Source organism: Centropristis striata, chromosome 24 (genome assembly GCF_030273125.1).
Source record: "Centropristis striata isolate RG_2023a ecotype Rhode Island chromosome 24, C.striata_1.0, whole genome shotgun sequence".
Classification (NCBI taxonomy): Eukaryota; Metazoa; Chordata; class Actinopteri; order Perciformes; family Serranidae; genus Centropristis; species Centropristis striata.
In genome coordinates this window covers 12686241-12711103 of record NC_081540.1, presented here as the reverse complement: position 1 = coordinate 12711103, position 24863 = coordinate 12686241, and the positions used below count along the sequence as shown (strand labels likewise).

Sequence of the window (24863 nt, the reverse complement as noted above, 5' to 3'; positions counted from 1 at the left end):
AATAATAATAATAATAATAATAAATAAATAGGCTCCACCTCAACTAAGTACAAGAATGAAATTTTGCTTTTTATTTTTAAAATGTTTATTAATATAAAAGTGCATTAAATATGTATATATATTTTTTTTTTCACATTTAGCAATATCATTTGAATTTCCGTATTTTTTTATTTAATCTACTGCATTCCAGACCTTTAATTGAATAATACTGTAAAAAAAAAATCTATAATGTCCCATTATATTAATCTACAGATTTTAACTTTTATTTTATGCTTAATATTTGTAATAGAATTATTTACTGTTTTATTGCATTTGCAAGCAAGAAATACCCTGTAAAATAATACAGTAAATTCCTGGAAAATACTATACTTGCATACCTATACTTTTTTTAAAAATAGTTATTTTTGCTGTGTGGTACGAGTACTTTTCTTCAGTAAAACATCTGAATACTTCCTCCTGACTCCTAAATTCTCCTCCTCTGTCAGCTCACAGCTCCTCCTGCGTGCTGCTGAAAGCTGAAAGAGTTAAGAAGATTTGGCAGCTCCGCGGCAACCAGCCAGCCGGTGAGGGAGGAACCGGCTTCCGGTGGCCAGAGGCAGGCGGCTCACTTGCCCAGGATTAAGTTGGATCGGGAGAGATTACAGCCCTCCCTCTCTCTCTCTCTCTCTCTCTCTCTCTCTCTCTCTCTGCAGCCCGATGAAAGTGCAGTCCTCAGTCCAGTCTCCCGGGAATATTTTCCCGTCATATACTCATTTTCCTGCACAAGTTTTGGGACTAAAACCTGCAGGAGCTGGAGGATAAAAGCTGGTGGCATCCCAAGATTCACATGTAAAGGTAAGAAGCTTTTTTTTTTTTTTTAAAGAGGGCGAGGAAGGTCAGGGGAGGGATCATCCTCGACTTTAACTTCAGAAACCTCTTGAGTGTCTCTTGTTTTATTCCTTTAAAGCACTTTTTATCCCTTGTTTTTGCTTGAATACATCACTATCTTTCTAATCTGGTTTATTTAAAGTTAATAATAGGGGTAAAGAGGAGACAAAATAGGCCTGGATTGACTTTATTCACATGTTTTTCTGCAGAGGAGAGCTTGTCTCGTCAAACTGACAGAATAAAGGTTTAAATAACGTCACAGATTAATTATTACCTAAAAATAGCATCGATAGTGGTGTGTGCCTCCTCCTGATGGTGCACCAGTCAGAGATTAGGGTCTGCACTTCTCTCTGTTTACTTACGAGCCGACGTGAAGTGTGCCATTAACCCCTGACCCCATTCACACTAAACACTCGTGGAGTTGTGGCTGAACCTCCCCACCTGATCCACCGCACGCTCACGGCTGGATTACCAACCAGGACCAAAGTCCACAACTGACGACAATGGACAGCTTCGTAATATTATTTTTAAATTTTATCAAAATGAGCCTTCAGTATTAATTAAATCAGACGCAGGACTGATAATTATTTACATTTCGAATAAATACATGGCAGATTATTATGAGTGTCTGAAGAATGAAGAAATAAATGTGGAAATATAAGGAGGAATAAGTAAATACATTAAAATTAAATACTTTTTAAAATTGGAAATAAAAAACAAAAACAAAAATATAACAATGTTTTTTTCTGTATATGTTTTTCATATATACATATTTTTAATATATAAATAGCATTAATGCATTTATTATTTGTTGGATATATTTTATTTTATTTTTATATTATATATATTATTAGAATTTTTTTTCCTCTATATTTCCACATTTTTATATTTACTAATTTATCACTTATTTATTTTTGTATTTATTCCTCTTTATATTTCAAATTAATTTTATTATTCTTTTTTTATGTTCTCCTCTGTCTCCATGTAATATAAAAATAAATACAATTATTTTATCAATTATTAATAAAGTAAAAATTTAAAAATCATTTAAAAATGTGTACACAATTCTGGATTTAGAATTAAACACTTGTCCAAGGCAAAAAAAAAAAAAAAGTGACACTGTTTGTCGTGTTCCCTTCACTCTCAGGTGTTTCTTGTCCTTGTAAGCAGTAAGCGGCTGGTTGGGGTCAAAGGTCGGGGGTCCAGTGACCATGAGGCAGGCGGTGGAGGCTCAGGTGTTGAACCCCCACTGTGAACTTGGAGAACACGGTCAGTATAACATTATTATTACACGACATCTTTCTGTGTAAACACTCAATAACCAGGGGGTGTGTGTGTTTGTGTGTGTCAGGCCTGCGTCAGATCCTCAGCGATGTGATCAAGGAAGTGCAACAGTCGGTAAACCAGGACATCGACGGCGCCGAGATCCTCCACAGTCTCCTGAACGCCTCCTGGCTGCAGTCGCTGCTCAAGGTCTGAACACAAACTGTTCTTTAATGTGGTAAAATACCGACATCAGGAATCATTCTGACATCGACTCTGCATCAAGTCCAACCATAAAACTAGATTTTTCTGTGATCTCTTATGTTGTTAGTGAATATTCTTATGTGTGTTTACCAGCCGCGACATTGACACTGGTATTGTTTTCACTTCCACTGGAGATTAGGACTGAAGCAAACATTTTTAGCACATTATTTCTCCAATAATCGATTAATTGTTCGGCCTATAAAATGACGAAGAAATAGAGAAAAATATCCATCCTGGTTTCTCAAAATTCAAGGTGTTGTGTCTTTAAATGTCTTGTTTTGTCAATCCAAAACTCAAAAAAATTCAGTTTAATATGACAAAAAAAATAGGAAATCACTCTACAGAATTTTCTCCGATTTTTGCATTGAAATATTGATAAAAGGATTAATCAATTTCCAAAATAGTTGGCGATTATTTTATGGTTGAGGCTCTGCTAGGGACACCTACTGAAAGTACTTTTTCCACTTGACCGAAGATTAAAAAAACAAACAAACAAACAAACAAAGACATTTTTCAGGTTATCACCAACAATCCAGTTCCTTTCCATTTATATGTTCTTTCAACTATCAATCCCAATATTCCCTCATAACCTCCATTAATGGTGCCAGGGGGACAGCAATTCATAATGATAATGATAATAACTTTATTTGTATAGCACCTTTCATGCATAAAATGCAGCTCAAAGTGCTTTACAGTGTGGCATTAAAAACAAAAAGAGTTAAAAACTTAGCTAACAAAATAAAAAAATAAGCAAAAAACAAATCAATAAATCAATGAATTAAAATAAACAAATACATGGAACGTAACATGTTAGTAGAAGAAAGATTAAAACAAACTACATTAGCTGAACCTAAATAAGTAATACTTAATTCAATATTTTATTTTAGTGGTATTATAGTGGTAAAGAGATGTCTAGTAGTATAAAATGATGACTTGATGGCATTTTATGTCCACAAGGTCAAAGGTTAACTTCACTGTTACATCAAAATATTCTGCAAAAACACTTTCCTGGCCATTATTCAACACCAGGAACACGTTCAAGATGTGTCACGTTTTAGATTCTGTAACTTCTTTGCAGCAACATCCATGTGGATGTAAATTTAAACGTGGTTTATTGGTGAAGGACGTGGTAATTCTAGTTATCGACTCTGTTCGGGATCAGATTTGCAAACAACTAACTCATGAGACAAACTACTCACAGTATTTAAGGATATAATTCAACCTTTAAACCTGTTAAATGCTCACTGAAAAACACCACAACTGCTTTTGTTTTTGATGATTTGAGGACATTGTTTTCAGGTTTATGAGTGTCTTCAGAGGTACCTGAGAGACTCTCCAGCACCAGCTCTGGACTACGCGTCAGGACTTTCACTTCAGGTTACCCTTCAGATTGTGGTTAATTACTCATTTATTTTGTAGGAGTCTGTAGGAGTTTTTTTAATGGAGGATATGTGGTTTGTTTTGTGTGCAGTTGCTGATCGACATCAGAGCGTTGCCCGGCTGCTCTGAAGAGGCCAAAGAGCTCTACCGCCTCCTGAGACAGCCGCATCTGCAGGTAACAAGTCTGAGCTTTATGTGTTAAAGCAACTTATATAGCAACATAACTTTATTTCTGTATTATCACACACAAGCAGAGGAAATCAGCTTTCACGCAGCATTGTGTTTATGTCACTTAAACTGAATTACAATTTAATAAGTTCAGATAAAATATCTTTATATGCAAATAAACGGTATTATAGTTTACTTACTTAGATTTTTGTGCTTTCTTTGTGTGTATTTATAGTAAAACCACACTTTTAACAAGCTTGAACTGTTTTATGAATTATATTATAATCAGTAATGGTCAATAAAGATTTGTGCATAAATATTTTTTTTGGTTTCTGGCAGATTTATGTGAGAAACAAAAACTGCCATTACGTTATTTTACGTCAAATTCTTGATCAGTTAATTAATGCAAGCCAAAATACACAGTACATTTAGAAAAAATAATAATAAAAAATATATGAAATCAATAAAATTCATATAAATAAATACAAAAAAATAAATAAAAAGTAAAATAAATAACATGGGGAATTAATAAAAAGGTAAATAAATAAAGTGATGAAGTGAAACAGAAATATTATTTTACGTCAAATTTGATCACTTAATTAATGCAAGCCAAAATACACAGTACATTTTAGAAAATCATTTTAAAAAAATAAAATCAATAAAATTCATATAAAATGAGAAATTCATACAAATAAATAAATAAAGACACAAAATAAATAAAAAAGGAAAATAAATAACATGGGGGAATTAATAAAAAGGTAAATAAATGAAGAGATGAAGCGAAATAGAAATATTAATATCTGTCACATTTGATCAATGAACTAGTTATTTATTTATTTTGCTTTGGGAAAAAAAACATACCATACATGTTGGATAACAGTTTAAAAGCTCAACAAAGACAAATTAATTATAATATAAGTCTCTAAAATTACCATTGTTGTTATTTTGACCACCAGCGCTGCAGTTTTCAATTAATAAACTGTTTGATGTTGTGTTTTTGTTTTGCAGGCTTTCCTCTCAGCTCATGATACGGTGGCCCAGAAGGACTATGAGCCGGTGCTGCCTCCGATGCCAGACGACCTGCCTGACGACGAGGAGGCCACCAGGATCGTCTGCCTGGTCAAAAACAAACAGCCTCTGGTGAGCTACGCAGCTAAATTCTTCTCATTATTAGAAAAATATCAAAGCTGGAAATGAAGTTCTGATTATATGCATTTCAGAGGAGCTCAGACGGAGTTACAGTCACCGTACCTGAGGCTTGAGATGACCTAATAATGAGTTTTTGATGGGATCACCCCTCTTGTCATTTTTAATCCCTCTTTGCAAAAAACAGGTTTTGTGGATAACCCATCAGACAAACTTCTCTAAGCTAAAAACATGGTCACTGAGCTTTAAAAAAAAAAAAATCCTTTTGAGGAAGTCACAGTCAAGAATGTGCTGATTCAAGCCTTTATTATGGTCAAAGGAACTATTTCTCTGATAGAAAATAGTAATAATGAAAACTGTTGCCGGCAAGTTTATTACTATAATTTATTGCAGGACAGTTGAATTAGTTTTAGATCGATGTTTCTGATAAACTGGCAAAATACTTTTTATTTTATTTTCTCGTTCATTTATTTCATACAGCCTTAATACTATGAGCCCAACTTATATGGGACTTTTGATACAGATACTGAAAATAATTAACAGATTATCAATATGGCCGAAAAGCTGGAAGGAAAATAGATATTTTTTGTGTGGATTTTAGCATGATTTTGTATCCATATGACTTTTCAAAGGTGCTCATAGCGCTGCTTTCTTAAACAAGCGAGGCGAGAAGTATGGCATAATTCTCCTTTACAATGATTCACTACATGTTTACAACCATGCAGACAAACTCATTAAAGTATACAATAATAAAGATCAGTGTAAATGATGGAATAGCTAAATTTGAGCAAATTGTTTTGTTTTTCATGTCGTGTTGTGTTGGCGAGCTTTGTTGCGTTTTGCAGCAATTTATGTTTTACAAAAGAAACTGGCTTCACATTGTATTTTGTTGGAAACGTATATTCCAATAAGTTCCCGCCTGAGCTTTAAATATAAATATTTTACCCAAATTAATAATTGCCTTTGTTATCTGGGGAAAATTTTCTTCCAGAACATAATGTTTAATAATGTTTAAAGGTGGGAATTAAGCCAGTTTAGACAATTAGACAATAAAAAAACAAATGGAACAGCTGTTTGGGGTCACGATTTGCTCTATACAACCTAAATACACGACAGAGGTGATTTTTGTTCTTATAGTTATAGTTACTTATGGTTTGATACTGGTTAAAACTCCATTATATTTGGGTGGATTGAGAAGTCTTAGTTAAGATATATAAAAATATTCAATAGTATTTCAGCAGCATTTTAATAGCATTTTGAGTCATTTTAATGAAGTATTTGTGACATTTTGTGGGTAACTTTTGCTGCATTTTCATGGAATTCTTTGGGCCATGTAAAAAGTATTCTTGCAGCATTATAATAGCATTTTTGTGCAATTTCAATGATATTTCTGCTGCATTTTAATGGCATTTTTGTGTAACTTTTAAGTATTTTTTATGACATTTTTGGGCCATTTTTTATGAGCACATCCGGCATTTTGCTGCATTTTAACTCAACTTTTTATTAAGTCATTTTAATGCCATTTATGTGGCATTGTTGAATATTTTAACAACCTGTGTTGTACATTTGTACATTATTAAAAAAAAAAACATACACGCTGAAAAGACTTCCTGTGTTAGGAAATATCAAAGCTATTATCTATGTTGGATGAGTAGGAAAAAAATGATTTCCTGATTTAGGTGAACTGAACCTTTAAGCTGCCTATTATATCTCACTAAAAAAATCTTTTGCTCAAGACTTCCTTTTTAATATTTGGAATAAACTATTCACATTTTCAGTTTGTCTGTAAACCATGCATACATTTCAGTACATAAACTGGATCACAATGGAATTAAAGCAGATGCTCTCGGATATTTTAATATGTAGGTTTGGTTTTTGTTGCCAAATATAAATCACACAGCTGCATACAACAGATGTTTGAATTTCATAATCTCTCATTTGAGTAATTGTCTGTTACAGATTTCCTAACAGCAGAGCCCACTGAAAAGAATGATTTTTAAGAAATAGTTTGGAGACATCTGTTATCATTTATATCAGTTTCTGCAAAGTCTTCTGTTTGTTGTTTGTATATTATAGTACAATGTGTTGTGATATGTCTTAATTACAGTCAATGGGATTTTTAATGGCATTTTTGTAGCATTTTAATGCCATTTCTGTCTCATTATAATGGCATTGTTGTTGTATTTAGATGGAATTACTGTGGCTGAATTTAAATACCATTAGTTTTGCCTTTCAGTGGCATTTTTTTTTTACAATTTTAAGTAATTTTATTGGTATTTTTGTGACATTTTTGCACCACTTTCATAACATTTTGTTCAATTTTAATAGTATTATTGCCGTATTTTAATGTCATTTTGTGATATTTTTGTGTCATTTTTAATGACATGTTAATGAGATTTCTAATGGCATAATTGATTGCATATCTGTTGTGCAATTTTAATAGTATTTTGCATCATTTTAATGGCATTTTGCAATTTTTTTTTCATTTTAATGGCATTTTTGTTGCATTATAATGGTATTTTAGTCACATTTTAATGGCATTTCAATTACATTTCTGTGGCAGAATAACATTTGTTGTGCTTTTTCAATGGCATTTGGTGCCATTTTTAAGTAATTTTAATGGTATTTTTGTGACATTTTTGTTCCACTTTATTGCATTTTTGTGCCATTTCAGTAGCTGTTTTTGTGGCATTTTAATGGTCTGTTAATTGCATTTTTAATGGTATTTAATTGCATTTATTTATTGTACAGTAGTACAGAAATGCAATTGTGAGAATACAGAGGGATGATTAATGAAGCTTCAATCCTAGCTTTTAAAATGTGTTTTTTTTCCAGCAGAAGTTCTCATTCTCTGCCTCCCGTGTTGAACCTGTCCCTCTATCTTTGAGTGACTCTGTTGTCTCACAGCTCCGTAACCACCAGAGAGTCGCTCTGACGCTGCCCGGTGCGTCCCCCTTATGTGCAAAAAGCTCCAGAGTCCGGAGTCACTGGGACACCCTGAGGCGTCTGACCCAGCAGAAGCTTTACCGAGGCGGTGCATTCGGGGTCCAGAGCCCTGCTGCTGCTCCTGGGAGCCTGGAGTTCAGGGATTCATCGTGGTGTAGCGTCCGTAGGGGCAGCTACCCGCCAACTGAGCCGCTGTGTCACGCTGCAGCAGCAGCAGCAGCAGCCCGGCCGTACCCTCCGTCTCGCTGTAAGCCCATGAGTAACTGTCAGATGTGCTGCAGCAAGCAGATGAGCCGGTGCAGAGTTTGTTACTCCAACCTGCTCTGGGAGCAAAGTCTGAACCGCTCTGCGCCGTCCGTCTACAGCTCTGTTCTGATTGGTAAGAAAAGTTCAATCATCCGCCATCCGTCCTCTTCCATCACTCATCACAGCTACTCCTCATCTTTCATGGATTAAAGGGATAAGTGTGGTTGAATAAGGTTCTTATCCATAGTCAGTGTATTACCTGCAGTAGATGGCGGTCGACACATCTCTTTAAAGCCACCAGACTCCATCCACAAAAACTGTTATTTACAAAAGACGGGAGTTGTTGGTCTTCAGTTGCCTGATCGGTTCGTTTGTTTGTGTTATTGTTTGACTTTGGTGCTGGTGTGGATTCATTAAATCTTTGTGGCCTTTTTGCTGCATTTTATTTTTAATGGCATTGTTGTTGCATTTTAATGGCATTACTTGTGCCTTTTCAATGGCATTTTTATACCATTTTGGTGTAATTTAACTTGCATGTTCCTGGGAGTTTTAATGGCATATTAATTGCAATTCTGTTGTGCAATTTTTATAGCATTTTCTCTAACATTTCAATGGCATTTTGCACACTTTTTTGAGTAATTTTAATGGCATTTTTTGTCACTTCACAATGGCATTGTTGTAGCATTTTAATTAAATTTCTGTGGTGGAATTTTAACTTTGGAACTTTGGAATTTGTTGTGCCTATTCAATGGCATATTTGTGCAATTTTTAAGTATTTCTTTTCTTTACCTTTGTGACATTTTTGTCCCACTTCAGCAGAATTGTGCCAGTTCAATAATATTTTGTAGCATTTTAATGGCGTTTCTGGTACTATTTAAATACTATTTCTGCAGCATTAAAATGGCATTTTTATGCCACTTATATAGCATTTTTGTGCGTATTTCCTTAGTATTTTGCAGTATTTGAACTGCAACTTTTTTCTACAATTTTTATGTAATTTTAATGCCATTTCTGTGTCATTGTTAAATCTTTTAAGGCCAGTAGTGTTTGTAACTTTACATTTAAAACATACATTTTTTTTAAAAAACCATCATGGTTGCCGAAAATACTTTTATCCTACGTAAAGAATACACCACATCAAAGTCCTTCATACAAACCCACTTCCAAAAATCCCAAATCTTCCTTATATATTGTTTTTTTTTCATTGGAGACAACATCATTGAAGAGCTGGACAGTGGAGATGAAGATGAAGCAGGAGAGTCCAGCAGCGCTCCATCTCCGGTCCGCACCGCCCGCCGGTGGACCATGTCCCCCCCGTGTCTCACCGTGCCCTACTACTCCAACGCGGACGCCTACCTCCAGCCGGGCCTGCCTCCCACGCGTCCCAGCCAGAGCCCCCGCATCCGCACGGCTCCCCCGAGCCCCATGCGCCCTCGCCGCGTCGTGGATTTACCCCCCGTGCCCGCCGTGGAGCTCGCCAAGCAGGAGAGTCTGGACGAGCTGAGGACGACGGTGCAGCTGGCCGCCTCGTCCATGGAGAACAGCACCAAGGACATCAAGCTCCTCGGGGAGAAGATGGCGGCGGCGACTGAACGCATGTCTGAGACGGTGCAGGACAACTCCCAAGCCCTGGCCCTCCTCACTCAGGTGGTGGACCGGCTGCAGACGCTCCTCGCCGCCACCAGGACTGAGATCAACGCGCCGAAACCACCCGAGCAAGACGGCACACCCAAGAAAAGCCCGAAGAGTCGAGAGCATCGTCCGTCCCTGACGCACCAATCCAGATGTTCCTTCCCCTCGCCTCCTCTGTCCTCCTCCTCCAGCTCCCTCAGCAGCTCGCTGGACGCTCCCTCCACCTCTCAGGGGACCAGCTGTCTCTCCGTGTCCTGCCGCGGCTCACCCAAAACCACCCTGAAGACTAAAAACGTCCCTTCGCCGCAGAAGAAGCACTCAGCGGCCAAGCACCTTCTGACCAACGGCCAGCTGGACGACCCCAAGGAGACGGTGAAAGGAGGTCGTTCCAACCAGAGGAAGAAGCGGCGGAAGAAGGCTACATGAGAGACGCCGATAGTGTCCAATGAGTGGACTTCCTGGGTCCTTTCAAGCCGTCTGCAGAGTGGCTGACTGCAAAGTGGTAGCTGACATTTATTTGGTACTTTTTGTTGCATATCTGGCCATCGTCTCGTCATTCTTTCACATTTCAACTGTCTTCTCGCCACTTCAGGAACTTCATCAGCACTCGTTTGTCTCGTCGTTTGTGTCCAAACTGTCTGAATTAAACCCTCCGATCTCCTCTTCCAGTCTCTACATCCTGTCACATCTTCTCATGGACTCCATCAGCTTCATTTGTCTTCATTTGTGAGATTCGATTTGACCTCAAAACGCTTCAACAGCTTCATTTATTCTCTGTCTTCATCTGTTCTGTTTTCAGGGAGCGACCATAAAGAGAAACGAGATCACGGGGGAGATTTTTGTCGCTCGGGTGATTCATGGAGGGCTGGCTGATCGGAGCGGTGAGCATTTTATTTTAAAATATCTGTGACTGGCATGATCTGACCTCTGACCTCAAGTTATTTGAATGAAAATGGGTTCTAAGAGTCCCCATGAGTCTCCTCTTTACAGACTACCACTATGACAAACCTATACAGTTCTAACGCAGTAAAATATGTTATTCTCACCTACTGTATGTGATTATTTCTGCATACTGGGGTCCCTAAGCAGTCTGTGAGTTGCATAGATCGGGTTTGACTGGAAGGCTGATCTCACTGTATGAAATGAGCTGCTGTGACCTTGAGGATAATCACAGCCACATGAAACTTTGCAGCCACAAACTAGAGACCTGGAGCATTCAGAGAGTGGATGGCTTTCCAATGTACCATTTTGATCAAATCTCCAAGCTCATAATCCAAGCTCAAGGGCTAACATTCTGGGTTTTTTTTATTTATTAATATTTTATTATATTTTTTCTGTATCCAAAAATGTTTTATTCTGTTAAAACTGAAAAAAAAAAATAATAATAAAAAGTCTTCTACCCACCGAACATATGTTTGCTTACCAGCTTTAATTCTAGGTTTTAATATGTTTTTCATTTTGTCGCCGAAGGTCAAGAAGAAACTTCTGAAGTCAAGTTTTATTATTCACATTAAAAAATCTTGTTACATGGCTTACGTGGAGTCTTTCACACACTGATAGAATCACTTTAAAGATAACTGATTTTGATTTTTAATTTGTATTTGTGTGTGTGTGTGTGTGTGTGTGTGTGTGTGTGTGTGTAGGTCTGCTCCATGCAGGTGACAGGATCATCGAGGTGAATGGTTTTCCTGTGGATGGTTTGGAACCTGAGCAAGTTATACAAGTTGTGGTACGTCATTTTGTGTAGATACTAACTGTAAAATGAGACCATTAATGCTGTGGTGCTTTACAAAATAAAAGACCACACAATATATGTGCAAAGATCCAGCCTATCATAAGGTAATAAACAAAATAAAAAAAATAAATTGCCTTTTTTTACAGTTATTTTGTCATCACTTTTTTTTAATTAGTTTTGTTTTATTTGTTTTAGTTTAATTTAGTTTTATCAATTTTATTAAATATTATTTGATGTTATTATTGATTTGATAGGTGGGGGTCGATGTTGAAAAATAGTTTTTATTATTTTTAACCTATTATGAAAGTATAATCATTTTTTGAGATTGTTTAATAAAATTTGGTTATAAAAATGAAATAAATAAATGTTGTTGTTTTTTAAGATTTTTTTTTTGGGCATTTTTATGCTTTATTGAAAGTGATAGAGTGAAAGGGGGTGATAGAGAGGAAGACATGCGGCAAAGGGAGATCGGGCCGGATTCGAACCCGGCTCCGCCGCAGCAAGGACTCAGCCTTAGTGATAAGCGCTCTACCAGTGTGAGCCACCGGGACGCCCCCGAAATAAATAAATGTTAATAATAATGTAATAATAATATAATGAACATGAACAGTACAAATTAAGTGGATAGGTTGTACAAATGAAGGCTAATTATCATTCTCGCTCTTTTGTGTTGTGTCTGGTAAACTTCAAAATCTTACAAGCTCATCATGACTTCTTCACAGCCTCGTAAAGTCAGAGCAGATTCATTGTTTAAAGCAAATGAAATGCTCTGAATATGTTCATTTATCCGTGTTTTTGTTTCTTTCCAACTCAACAGCAAGCGAGGTCACAAGGCACCATCATGTTCAAGGTGGTCCCCATCACAGAAAGGCCGATCCACAACCAGACCATGGTAAATATTCCTCATACACATCAAAACACCTACGTTATGTTTCTGATCATTTTAAACCAACTTCTCTGTTTGGCAAGCCTTTTAAACTTTATTAAGTACTGACTGAAAATAAAATAAACATATTTAGTTTTCTTTAATGGAAATGACATTTCAACATTTTTGACTAATTTAAATGTTAATTTATTCTTTAAAAAATTACAATTGTTTTTGACTAGTTGAAATGTAATATATACATGTGAAAAGACACTTGTAACATGTTAGAATAGTTTTACAGGTATCTTAACGGAAAAAAATGTCAAAAAGATATTTTTGACATGCTGTTTTTTGCATGTGCCTGTTTAAATCGATCTTAAATAAAGACCATTACAGCTGGAGCATTATTTTTTTTGCAGCAGAAAACTAAACTAAGGCTTCTGCCTTGGCTTGACGCCAAAACTGGACACCAGAGAAATGAGCAGAGAAGCAGTTTGATAGAAATGTGAGAAAGGGATTGAGAGAAATTAACATTTTATGGTTCAGCAACTTAAATAACATTTTATTTTAAATTGTACAGATCTTATGGATATAAACCGTTGGAAGGTACTCAAAAAATTACATCACAATAAGCATAAATACCAGCGTTGGCACTGCAGAAATATTTCTATATCTCAAAAACAAAAAAATGTAGTAGTAAGTAAAAGTAGTTAAAAAACACACAGTGTTCTATATTTAGAAATATTTCAGCTGAATAGTTTTTATGTGTATTTGGTCAAATTTGATTAAAAAAAAAACGTGTCAGACTTTTGTATATTTTTATGTTTATGGCACAATTTCAAGACGTTTATCAATTATTATTTATTTATTTTATAAATATTATTTTATAGATAACTTTTTCATTGAGGTTGTACAGATTGTATCAGGGTTCATACGGATGCTTGACATCCTTGAAAATGCTTAAATTTTAATGTTGTATTTTCAAGGTTTGAAAAGTGCTTGGATTTTGGATAAAGTGCTTGAAAATGTTTGAAATTCTTACTGTATTTCTTTTGCAATCTGACTATAGATAATCACATGTTCAATGAAAAAAAAAATTGAGAAAATATTGAGATTAGCAAACTGTACTTTTGGTTGTTAAAAGTGTAAAACCATCGCTGTTGGTATGGTTGAGTGAAATTACCCCTTTTAGCATGTAAGTACTCATCTAAAACATTTAACTTACAGCCGTTGTAAGATACTGGAAAAGCTTGAAAAATGGACCTTGACAGTCCTTGAAAAGTGCTTGAATTTGACCACTCAAAAAGTGTATGAACCTTGTTGTATTTATATGAAACATTTGAAGATGTTCCAAGAAATGTAAATGTTAATAAAAGGCAAGGCAAGGCAAGTTTATTTGTATAGCACAATTCAACACAAGATGATTGAAAGTGCTTTACATAAACATTAAAAACAGCAAGACACAATTGAAAACAATAAAAACAGTCAATTAAAACAGGGAAATAGAAATAAAAATACAAATAAGATAAAATAAGATACAGCAGGATAGAAAAGAGATAAAATAATAAAAAGCACAAGTCAAACATTGCATAGTTAAAAAGTAAGGGCAGTAGAGTAGAGCAGATTAGTGTTAAAGTTAAGAGTACGCTGCAGTAAACAATAGTGTTTTTAGTCCTGATTTAAAGAAATAAAACCTAAATGGCTCCTGGTCAGTGCTACTGATTAAATTTTACAAGGGCTGGTCAGAGGATATGTTCAGAGTTAATATCTTCAGTTGTTATTAACGCTACTGATTAAAGGTTATAACTTACTTACTTACTGCCCTTTATGCCTAGTGGCATGTAGGGCAGCAACAAAGGATCTCCACTCCTGTCTGTTTTGGGCGAGCTTTTGGATAGAACTCCAGGTCTGCTTCATGGTTTTCAGTTCTTTCTCCACGGTTCGACGCCAGGTCTCTTTGGGTCGTCCTCTCTTTTGAGTGCCTTCAGGTCCTGGTCTTGCATTTTGTGTTGAGGGCACCCACCTTCTTGTCAGTAGCTTCCTTACGGCTTTCACTACTGACATTCATTCTATTGTCTTTCGATAACTCTGGAGGCCCATTGTACACAGTAGTGTTTTTTCAACATGATCTCACAGAAATCCGTGAAATAGCCACGGATTCGCTCAAATTTCCGTGAAACTGACACGGATTTCGCTACAATGCAAGTTAATGACATAGTCATATCCCGTGGCTATTCCAACATACAAAGTGATTATGTACATTCACTGAGTGAATATTTAGAAAATAAAACATATATTTCTCGCTACAAATGTGATCAAAATCCATTTTTATGCAGAAACTAAGTCAAAATATTGATTTTTCACTAAAAATGAGAGAACTGTCTGCCGTGTTTTTTGTTCTGACCGCTGGGACCTTGAAAGTCACGTGACTTGGAACAAACCAATAGCCACGGGATATGACTGTCATTAACTTGCATTGTAGCGAAATCCGTGTCAGTTTCACGGAAATTTGAGCGATTCCGTGGCTATTTCACGGATTTTGAGTTAAGCGAAATCCTTGGCTATTTCATGGATTTCTGTGAGACCAGGTTGTGTTTTTTTCCTTTGTTGCTGTTTCCGTAACAATATTTTTTCTACGGGACTGGGTTGTTAGCCCTGTGCCCAACCCCCAACCTGGAGGACCAGTGGATTGCACTTTGTCAGACCTCTATCCCTCGACCTGACCGACTTGGGTGACCCTGCCAGGAGCCTAAGCTCCTGTCGGTATAGCTCTTGGGGTCATTGAGGCACTCAAGCCCCCAGACCACAACAAGGTGGCAATCCTTCCGGGTTTATAAATACTCTCCATATCTCTGGTGTTAGCTCTACGTGCGGGCCATGGTGGACTACAGCCCCCAGCAGGACCCGGCCATCCCCTGCGCCGACGCCGGCATGAGCTTCAGAAAAGGAGACGTCCTGGAGATCGTGGACCAGACGGACGCCCTCTGGTGGCAGGCCAAGAAACTGCCCAGTGACACGGCCTGCGCCGGCCTCATCCCCTCCACCAACCTGCTCAAACGGTCAGTTTACTCACGTTTGCCTTATTTACTGACACATTTTTTTTTTTTTTTTTTTTTTTCTTGATCAGCAGAGCTTTAATACCAGCAAAAGTGTAAAAAACAAAGGATGACCAAACAGCATTATTAATACCTCTCTGATTAAGTTTAAACACAAGTTCAGCATTAGAGGTTCATAGAGAGTATTTATAGAACCCAGATTCTAAAAAAGTTGAGGCACTGTGTGAAACATAACAGAAAACTGATTACATCAAAATCAGAATTCAGATTGTATATGAACATTGATTATATTTCATTTGTAGTTTTCTTTTCTTTTTTTTCTTTTTTTTTATTGGTGAAATGACGTAACAAACAGGTTACATGAGAGACAAATACACTTACACCATGTGGACCACAAGTAGAGACGGTAGACATACAGCGCGAACAACAACAAAGAAAGACATGAATGATAAACGATTTGCACAGAGGCATCACAGGTGTATGTGTGTGCGTGTGTGTGTGTGTGTGTGTGTGTGTGTGTGTGTGTGCGCGTGTGTGTATGTGGATGAGGGGCAGATGCTACGATATATGTATAAAAATATATAACATGGCTCATTTATATGTATCACACAATGAAAATAAATAGGCAAACAAAGCGAGAAGCGCTAACGAGAGAAAACAAATAAACAAGAATAAATAAAATAACTACCGGTAATTAAATAAAAAAAAAATAATAATAATAATATATTTTTATTTTTATTTTTTATTTTTTTTACTGACACATTTTAATGCTTTGCAAGTTCTCATTGTGGCTGTGAGTGTTGTGATGAGTGTTGTCATTGTTAGAAAACTTTTTATTGAACTTGAAAAAAAAAAAAAAGCTTTATCTCTGCTGGCGTAAATGAATGAAAAAGGATTAGTTGCTACAAGAAATTCATGCGTTCAAGTGAATCATGATTTTAATAACTTATTCTTAACCAGGGCTGGGTATCGTATCAAAACAATCATTATCACTATTATTATTATAACTATTATTATTATGATAAACTTAATATATATAGTGCCTTTCAAAGGTGCTTCGCAAAATAAAATACCATACGATATATGTATAAAGATAGCAAATTATAAAGAAATAAACAAAATAAATTAAACATTTCGCTGTACAGTTATTTTGTCATTTTTTTATTATTTTTGTTTCATTAAATTGGTGTTATCATTGATTTGATTGGTAATCATTATTTTAGGATTTTTTAATAATAAACATTTATCTTTTTATGTACTTTACTTAGAAAAATATAAACACGTTTTTCTCAAATCACTAATTTTATTTAAACTTCTCAGTTGTTCAGACATTAAAAAATACTTTTAAAGGCATCACTGTATCTTGAATCCGGAAATGTAATTTTGATGGGCTTTTTTCAGTTTTTTGTTTCACTTAATAGACTGTTAGACAACTTCAGCAGCAGAATTACGACTTGAAAGCTAAAGTTAAACATTGATATATTGTACTGTTGTGTGTGATGTGTATTTTTAAACCAGAATCTGCATTTTGTAACAGGAAGCAGAGGGAGTTCTGGTGGTCTCAGCCTTATCAGCCACATGCCTGCATACAGACCTGTAAGTTCAACAAACTTCCTTTAAAGACATAGTTTGAATTATTTGTAGTGAGGTTGTATGAGGTACTTATCCACCTAAAAAAAACATCGATATCAGTTTAAACATATGCTATATTGAGAATATTTTCACAACTTAACCTTATTAGACAGCTTTTTCTGACATGAATTGAAGATGTTATATCCATCTTTGGTCTCTTTAAAAGCCACCAGACTCCTTTCACAAAAACAACAATTTTACCTCAGAGAACATGGTCTACCACTGCCTTGATCAGTTAGGTTGTTTGTGTTATTGTGTGGCTCTTTAAGGGCGATTTTAGAGCTTTCCTATGACAATACAGGTCTGAAATTTCAAGTGGTTTCACCGGAAATTTACACCAAATGTTGCAGTAAAAAGAAAAATGGTGCAGTAAAAAACATTTGGAGCATGTCATTTTAAAAGTCCATGTGCACAGAAAATAGTATTTACTTTGCGTTTACTAATGTAAAAACGTACTCCTTGTGTCAAACACTGACTATGGGTTATATATACCTCATACAATCCCACCTCAAAATATCTCAGACTTTATATTCAGGTCTTAACAGTTTCTTTACAACCTGGTTTCACATTTGAGCTTTTTTATTGTGTTTTATCCCACACTTACTGAAGTGAGCACTGTAGAGGAAGGTAAGCAGATTACACTTCATGTTGTTATTTACCATTTTAGCTTTAAACCTAAGTTTTCTATTAGACATATAACTTTTTATTTGCTTTTTCCCCCACAGAGGAAGACATGATGGCCATTGATGATAAATGTGTGGAAGCAGGTAAAGCTCCATCTGTCACTTATTGCTTTACTGACCTGTAATCTTTTATCTTTAATGCTTTGTGATTAATTTCTTTCATTTGTTTGTATTTCTCTGTCAGATGAGGAGGCTTTTGAATCTGGTAGGTAAGTCTTTATCCGGTTTGGACTCTGAATTCGGTGTCGCTCTGTCTCCCGTCCTTCATCTGAATCATTTGTTGTCGTTTCTTCTCCAAACTGTCTGATGTCTGACGGCTGTCTGATGTGGAAATAACAGAGGAGCTCAGAGAAGGTGAGAAAACTGCTAATATTTGTTTTTATGAATGAATGAATGAATGAATGAATGCTTTATTTCGGTTACAAAAACAAAACAAAAAACAACAACAACAACAAAAACAAACAAAACAAAGACAACAAAATAAAATCATGTTTTTTACAAAAGAATCCATCAGACAGCAACCGAAAAAGGAATAGGCTGAAGCCCCAAGGCTTATTTTTGCCTCTCCTGTACTATCTACATGCATATACATTACATTATATACATTACATTAACTGAGTAATTCACATTGTTGCAAAACACATGATACCTTAAACTAAAAAATCAAATTCAATCAAATTTCATTGTAACCCTTGATAATTTTAGATTTTAAAGTCTTCTTGAAAACTAACATAGAATTACACATCTTTATTTCATCATTTAGTCCATTCCATAATTTTACACCCAAAACTGACACACATCTGTATTTGAGATTATTTATTTATTATTATTATTTATCTGCCTGTGGAGAGCAAAATCACTTATTTGCACAATTGCTTTAACAAAACCATACATTCTGAATATTTACACGCAGAACATGATTAACAAACAACAATCAACATGTAGCACATTTTAACAGGTAGCATGTGTTTCAAATTTGGTGCATTGCATTATGGGAGCTGTAGGATCTTTCTTTTTTTATTCTTCTTTTCTTTTTTGTAAGGTCAAATGTACATTTTACAGTTATACTTTTTCTTTCATGAATCATATGGTATTTGGTAGTCTTCTGTTTTTGTCCTTCACTGTTGTTTTTAATTATTTATTTTTTACTTATTCTTTAATCAGTTAATTTGACTTTTTTTTCTAGATTTTTAATAATATTGCTGTCACTCATTTTATTCATTTTTTTTTAATTTGTCACTTTTTGTAATTTGTATTATTAGTATTATTACTAATATTTAAACATTTATTTTTTTATTGTTTTATTAACATTTTTGATCTATTTGTTTTATTATGATTGTTATTATTATTATTATTATTTATGTATTATATATTTTTTTTTCTCTGTTAAATCTGGATGAAAATATTTTTCCATCAGCAGTATTCAAGAAAGCAAACACCTGTTGGGTTTGGCCCTTTAAATAGGATAATTTTAACTTAAATTTGTATATTCACAAAAATACAACTTCTGATAAATAATTGCAAAACACACTTTTAATGACATAGTTTAGCCTCTGTGAATCACTGAAAAGTTTCTTCTTCAGTTATAGATACTTCTCTTTGTTGTCATGAAAAGATGGTCTCAATTATAATTACAAATATTTTTTGTATCTGTATTTATTTACTTTATGTTATTTACCCTTCTCTTAACATCTGTTTCCATATGCTCCTCTCTGCTTCTCTTCAAAAAGAGGAGGATGACTTCAGCTGCAACATTGAAGGGATCTACTTGGGTAAGTAGAGACATTAAAGGTCATTTATATCACTTCTGTTCTCTACTATAACAGTGAGTGCTGTACATGTTATGGACACTTTCTCAAAGATTAACATTAGCTTTCATTTTCTGTCAGCGGGCTTCAGGCGCAGCATGCGTCTGTGTCGGCGGCGCTTCCACAGCACCACCCAGCCGTCCTGCTACACCCGCTGCCCCGTCACCTGCCTCAGCTCCCTCAACAGCCCCTACGAGGAGGTGGTGCGCTACCAGCGCCACCCGCAGGACGCAAACCGCCTCATCGCCCTCTTAGGTAGAGTAAAGACACGAGCTAGGATAACGCAGGTTTTTATAGTCCCAGCTCTGCCAGCTAAAGAAAAAATAAGTAGAAAAACATTCATTTCCCCCCTTTTTTTAAATGAAAAAATAAGTAATAATATTAAATAAAAGCTGAATGCACTACGTACCAGATAAAATTAAGACAAACATATAGATAAAATCAATACAAATAGAATAGCTATATACAAGATAAAAACAAGAAGAAAAAAAGCAAATAAAATACAAATATAGAATGGTAGCTAAATACACTTTATACAAGATAAAAACAGGAAAAATATAAAAGGAAATACAACAGATATATATGTAATATACTAGATAAAAACAAGACAAAATACACATAAAATAAAGATAGCTACAAATGCTAAAGACAAAAATAAAAAATAAAATAAATAAATATAGAATAAAATAATAAATAGTATAAAATGTAGTATAAAATAAAAATAGTATAGCAATTTATATATATATATATATATATATTGCTATACACAAGACAAAATACCAATAATATATATTAATTATTATAATAGTATAATATATAATAATATAAGTATAATAAAAATATATTTAAAATAGCTATACACAATATATACAAGATATTACCAAAAACTTCAAATAAAATAAAAGTAGCTATATACACTATTTAACTTCACAAAATAATGACTTAATGTCACAAAATAATGACTTGGTAGAGCAAAAAAAATCATTAGTATCTCACAATAATAATATATCATCTCAAAGTAATTAAACTTTTTTAAAATAATGACTTTGTATCACAAAATTATAAAAGATATTTACTGGTTATTTTTGAGATGCTAAGTATTATTTCGAGAAAGTTTCATATTATAATGACCATCAAAATGGCTTTAATACTATTTTATTCATCAAGTTTGACTTTTTCCTCAGGTCCATCCGGTGTGGGCGTGAATGATCTTCGGAGGCGCTTGATTGAAATGAATCCCAACATCTTCCAGGGAGCGATACCTCGTATGTACAAATCATTCAGAATCAAATAAATCTTTATTACAACACATTAAAAAAAAAAAACTAAAAACACATTGTTGTTTCATAGTTGTACTTTTTTGCTCGATAATCTTTCTGTAGCTGTGAAGTGATTTTGTGTCTCTAAGAGAAACAACAACAGCATATATTTTCCTTCACCAGACACCACAAGAGCACCCAAAGGATACGAGGAGTCTGGCAGGGAATATTTCTTCACCAGCAGAGAAATGTTTGACAACATGATGTATAACAACAGGTACAACGTCTATCCATGCTCATTTACTAAATATAACATTGTATATGTAAGCATTTCTTTTCTTATTCTTTCTGTCTGCAACACAACTAATCAACACAGTGATGGAAGCTTAAAAACAAGTTCTAAATTTCAAAATAAGAGTCTCTCTAATAAGCTGCAACTGAATGTCTTTTCAAGAAATATAATTAGAATTACTCCAAATACTTTATTAAATGTGTGACTTTTACATCCACTCAAATGATAAAAAGCTGAGATTTTATTTATCACAACAACTAAATTCATCACTATATTATTAAATGTATATACTAGAAATAAATGTCGAAGCATTAAGAACTAGTAATAGATACCAATGGAAGCCCATTTCTGTCAATATGATCATGTATAATTAAAGAAAACCTTCTTAGATTAATCAGTTACCTATTTTTTCAAATTATCTTTTTATTTATTTTATTTCATTTGTTTCAAACACATATGTACAAATAACATTAAAGACATATAAAGTACGTGTGAGGATGTGAACATCGAAATGATCGAAAAACAAAACATTCGAATTATCAATTATGACTTTGTGTTTTGAAATAATGACTTAATATCACAAAATATTGACTTAATATTACAAGATTATGATTTAATATCTCAAAATAGTGACTTAATATCACAAAATACTGACTTAATATTACAAAATATTGACTTAATATTACAAGATTATGATTTAATATCTCAAAATAGTGACTTAATATCACAAAATGCTGACTTAATATTACAAGATATGACCTAATATCTCAAAATAATGACTTAACATTACAAAATATTTACTTAATATTACAGGATTATGACTTAATATCTCAAAATAATGACTTAATTTTACAAAATATTTACTTAATATTACAGGATTATGATTTAATATCTCAAAATAGTGACTTAATATCACAAAATACTGACTTAATATTACAAGATATGACCTAATATCTCAAAATAATGATTTAACATTACAAAATATTGACTTAATATTACAGGATTTTGACTTAATATCTCAAAATAATGACTTAATTTTACAAAATATTGATTTAATATTACAGGATTATGATTTAATATCTCAAAATAATGACTTAATTTTACAAAATGCTGACTTAATATTACAAGATCTTACCTAATATCTCAAAATAATGACTTAATATGACAAAATATTGACTTAATATTACAGGATTATGATTAATATCTCAAAATAATGACTTAATTTTACAAAATGCTGACTTAATATTACAAGATCTGACCTAATATCTCAAAAATAATGACTTAATATGACAAAGTATTGACTTTTATAAAAAAAAAATTTTTTTTTACTGGTGGGAATATGTTTCCATAATCTCCTGTGTGTTTGAATAATAAAAAGACACTGATGTGGTTCAGGTTTCTGGAGTACGGGGAGTACAAAGGGAATCTGTACGGCACCAGCATCGAGTCTGTGAGGGACGTCCTGAACAGCGGAAAGATCTGCATCATCGACATTGAGCCGAATGTAACAACAACAACAACAGCCACGTTACTATTCTCTTCAATGTGACGCTGACAAACTGGCTCACAGGAAAGTTTTAATTTGAATGTTTCATCTCTGTTGTTAGGCCATTCAGGCAGTGAGGAGTCACCCGCTGAGGGCCTACATCATCTACGTGAAGCCTCCGCCGCTGGAGCGCCTCAAAGAGACCAGACAGGACTCGTACATCACCACCAACTACTACGTCAACAGACCGTTCAAAGTAAGCTCGCTCTCACATCGGAAAGTTCTTTTTTTTTTTTTTTTGTAATTTACTTTTTATTGGTTTTTGAAATGAACAAACAAACAATCAACATGAAGACCTATAGACAAATACAGAAAATATCAAAGAAAAAAGTAAAAGTGTACAAAAGGGGATTGGAAAACAACCAAAATTAAATGAATAAATAAAATAAAATAAAAAGGGGAAAGGTACAAAGAAATTAAAGTATTCTGATTGTCCAATCTGAGATTACCTGAAATCCGGTTTTATGGTAGAGGCATATGTAATCCATTTTTGCCAATTTTCAATAAATACCTCTTTTTGTGTTCTTATTTTGTGTTAACAATGGAAATACAGTACAGGCCAAAAGTTTGGACACACCTTCTCATTCAATGCGTTTCCTTTATTTTCATGACTATTTACATTGTAAATTCATCAAAACTATTAATGAACACATGTGGAATTATGTACTTAACAAAAAAGTGTGAAATAACTGAAAACATGTCTTATATTCTAGTAAGCAAAGGGTGGTTACTTTGAGGAATCTAAAATACAAGACATGTTTTCAGTTATTTCACACTTTTTTTGTTAAGTACATAATTCCATATGTGTTCATTCATAGTTTTGATGCATTCAGTGAGAATCTACAATGTAAATAGTCATGAAAATAAAGAAAAACGCATTGAATGAGAAGGTGTGTCCAAACTTTTGGCCTGTACTGTACATGGAAAAATAGCATGGCAATATTACGTTTTGTTTCCTTAAAATGCATTACAAACAGGAGAAAGCTAAACTCACAGTTATACTGTATTATAAATATATTTAATATATTTGTTTCCTCCGTCAGGACGAAGACTTCCAGGAAATGGAAGAAGCCGCTCGGAAGATGGAGTCTCACTTCTGTCAGTTTTTCGACCAAGTGATCGTCAACGATGAGCTGCAGGACTCCTGCGTCCAGCTGCTGACGGCGGTGAGGAGAGCGCAGGACGAACCGCAGTGGGTCCCTGCCAGCTGGATACGACCCACCGCCTAGTCGTAAGAAGGGACGGAGGAGGAGGAGGAGGAGGAGGAGGAGGAGGAGGAGGAGGAGGAGGAGGAGGAGGAGGAGGGGACAACGGAGATGTGACCCCTACTATCATGGCAGCAATTCATTTCATTTTTACAGCATGTAACATGTAAATCGATTTGAACGTTTTAGGGGAGTAGGGCATGAAAGAAATTTGAATATATAGATTTTCTTGTTACTAATTGTGTTTTATCTGGTTCGTAAGTCCCCAAAGTGAAAGATGAAGACAGAATAAATACCTGGAATTGTTAAGTACTAGTTTAAACAGTTTAAAATATGTAAGTGCACCTTCTTCTGTGCTTCTTTAAACAACACAGATGACTTGAGCAGAGCATGTGTTATTATTTTTATTATTATTATTATTATTATAGGCAAAGCTTTCCTGCCCTGCTCCCGATTCATTTTCACAGATCTGCAACAAAGAATGTGATATTTTTCCAAGTGATGTTTACATATTAGAAAGCAAAGTGGTTTCTTGTTTTTTATTTTTCATTCTGAATTTGTGTTTTTTTCTTTTGTGAATTGCAATAACCTGAGATGTGACATTGCATGCCAAACGGATTAACTAAACATTTGAGGCATACTGTGCAGTAACCATTTTTTTGTAAATGCAGCATTCAAAATTGGTCCCATCTCTTTGGCTCAACAAAAGAGAAAGCGAACCCTAGATTCACTTTTGTTTAACCTTGCTATATTTGCATTGTGTCTGATATTTTGGATGGTGCTCAGAAATGTCCCAAACACAGAAAAATGTAATAATATCAATTCATTTTTTAAAGAATTCTGCATGGTATACCTTTAACAAAAAAAAAG

The 24863-nt window shown here is 34.5% G+C and overlaps 1 protein-coding gene across 1 annotated transcript; it reads left to right on the top strand.

The window, feature by feature from the left end:
* Positions 1-342: 342 nt before the first annotated feature.
* Positions 343-24078, top strand: mpp4b (MAGUK p55 scaffold protein 4b). Its single transcript, XM_059328308.1, has 23 exons — positions 343-563; positions 693-834; positions 2015-2136; positions 2219-2340; positions 3694-3771; positions 3866-3949; positions 4951-5082; positions 10712-10793; positions 11556-11641; positions 12465-12539; positions 15375-15571; positions 17106-17164; positions 17810-17827; positions 17926-17967; positions 18068-18088; positions 18223-18237; positions 19614-19655; positions 19773-19946; positions 20876-20956; positions 21134-21227; positions 22638-22746; positions 22850-22984; positions 23832-24078. Exons 3-23 carry the CDS (start codon positions 2079-2081, stop codon positions 24015-24017), a joined length of 1890 nt encoding a protein of 629 aa, XP_059184291.1. The 5' UTR covers positions 343-563; positions 693-834; positions 2015-2078; the 3' UTR covers positions 24018-24078.
* Positions 24079-24863: the final 785 nt, after the last annotated feature.

What these genes read in the sequence shown, in the direction of transcription:
- mpp4b (XM_059328308.1), top strand. Translation starts at nt 2,079, where the DNA reads ATGAGGCAGGCGGTGGAGGCTCAGGTGTTGAACCCCCACTGTGAACTT. An exon ending in CGTCAGGACTTTCACTTCAG is followed by an intron (nt 3,772 to 3,865) that starts GTTACCCTTCAG and finishes TTTTGTGTGCAG; the next exon opens with TTGCTGATCGACATCAGAGC. An exon ending in ACGTCAACAGACCGTTCAAA is followed by an intron (nt 22,985 to 23,831) that starts GTAAGCTCGCTC and finishes TTCCTCCGTCAG; the next exon opens with GACGAAGACTTCCAGGAAAT.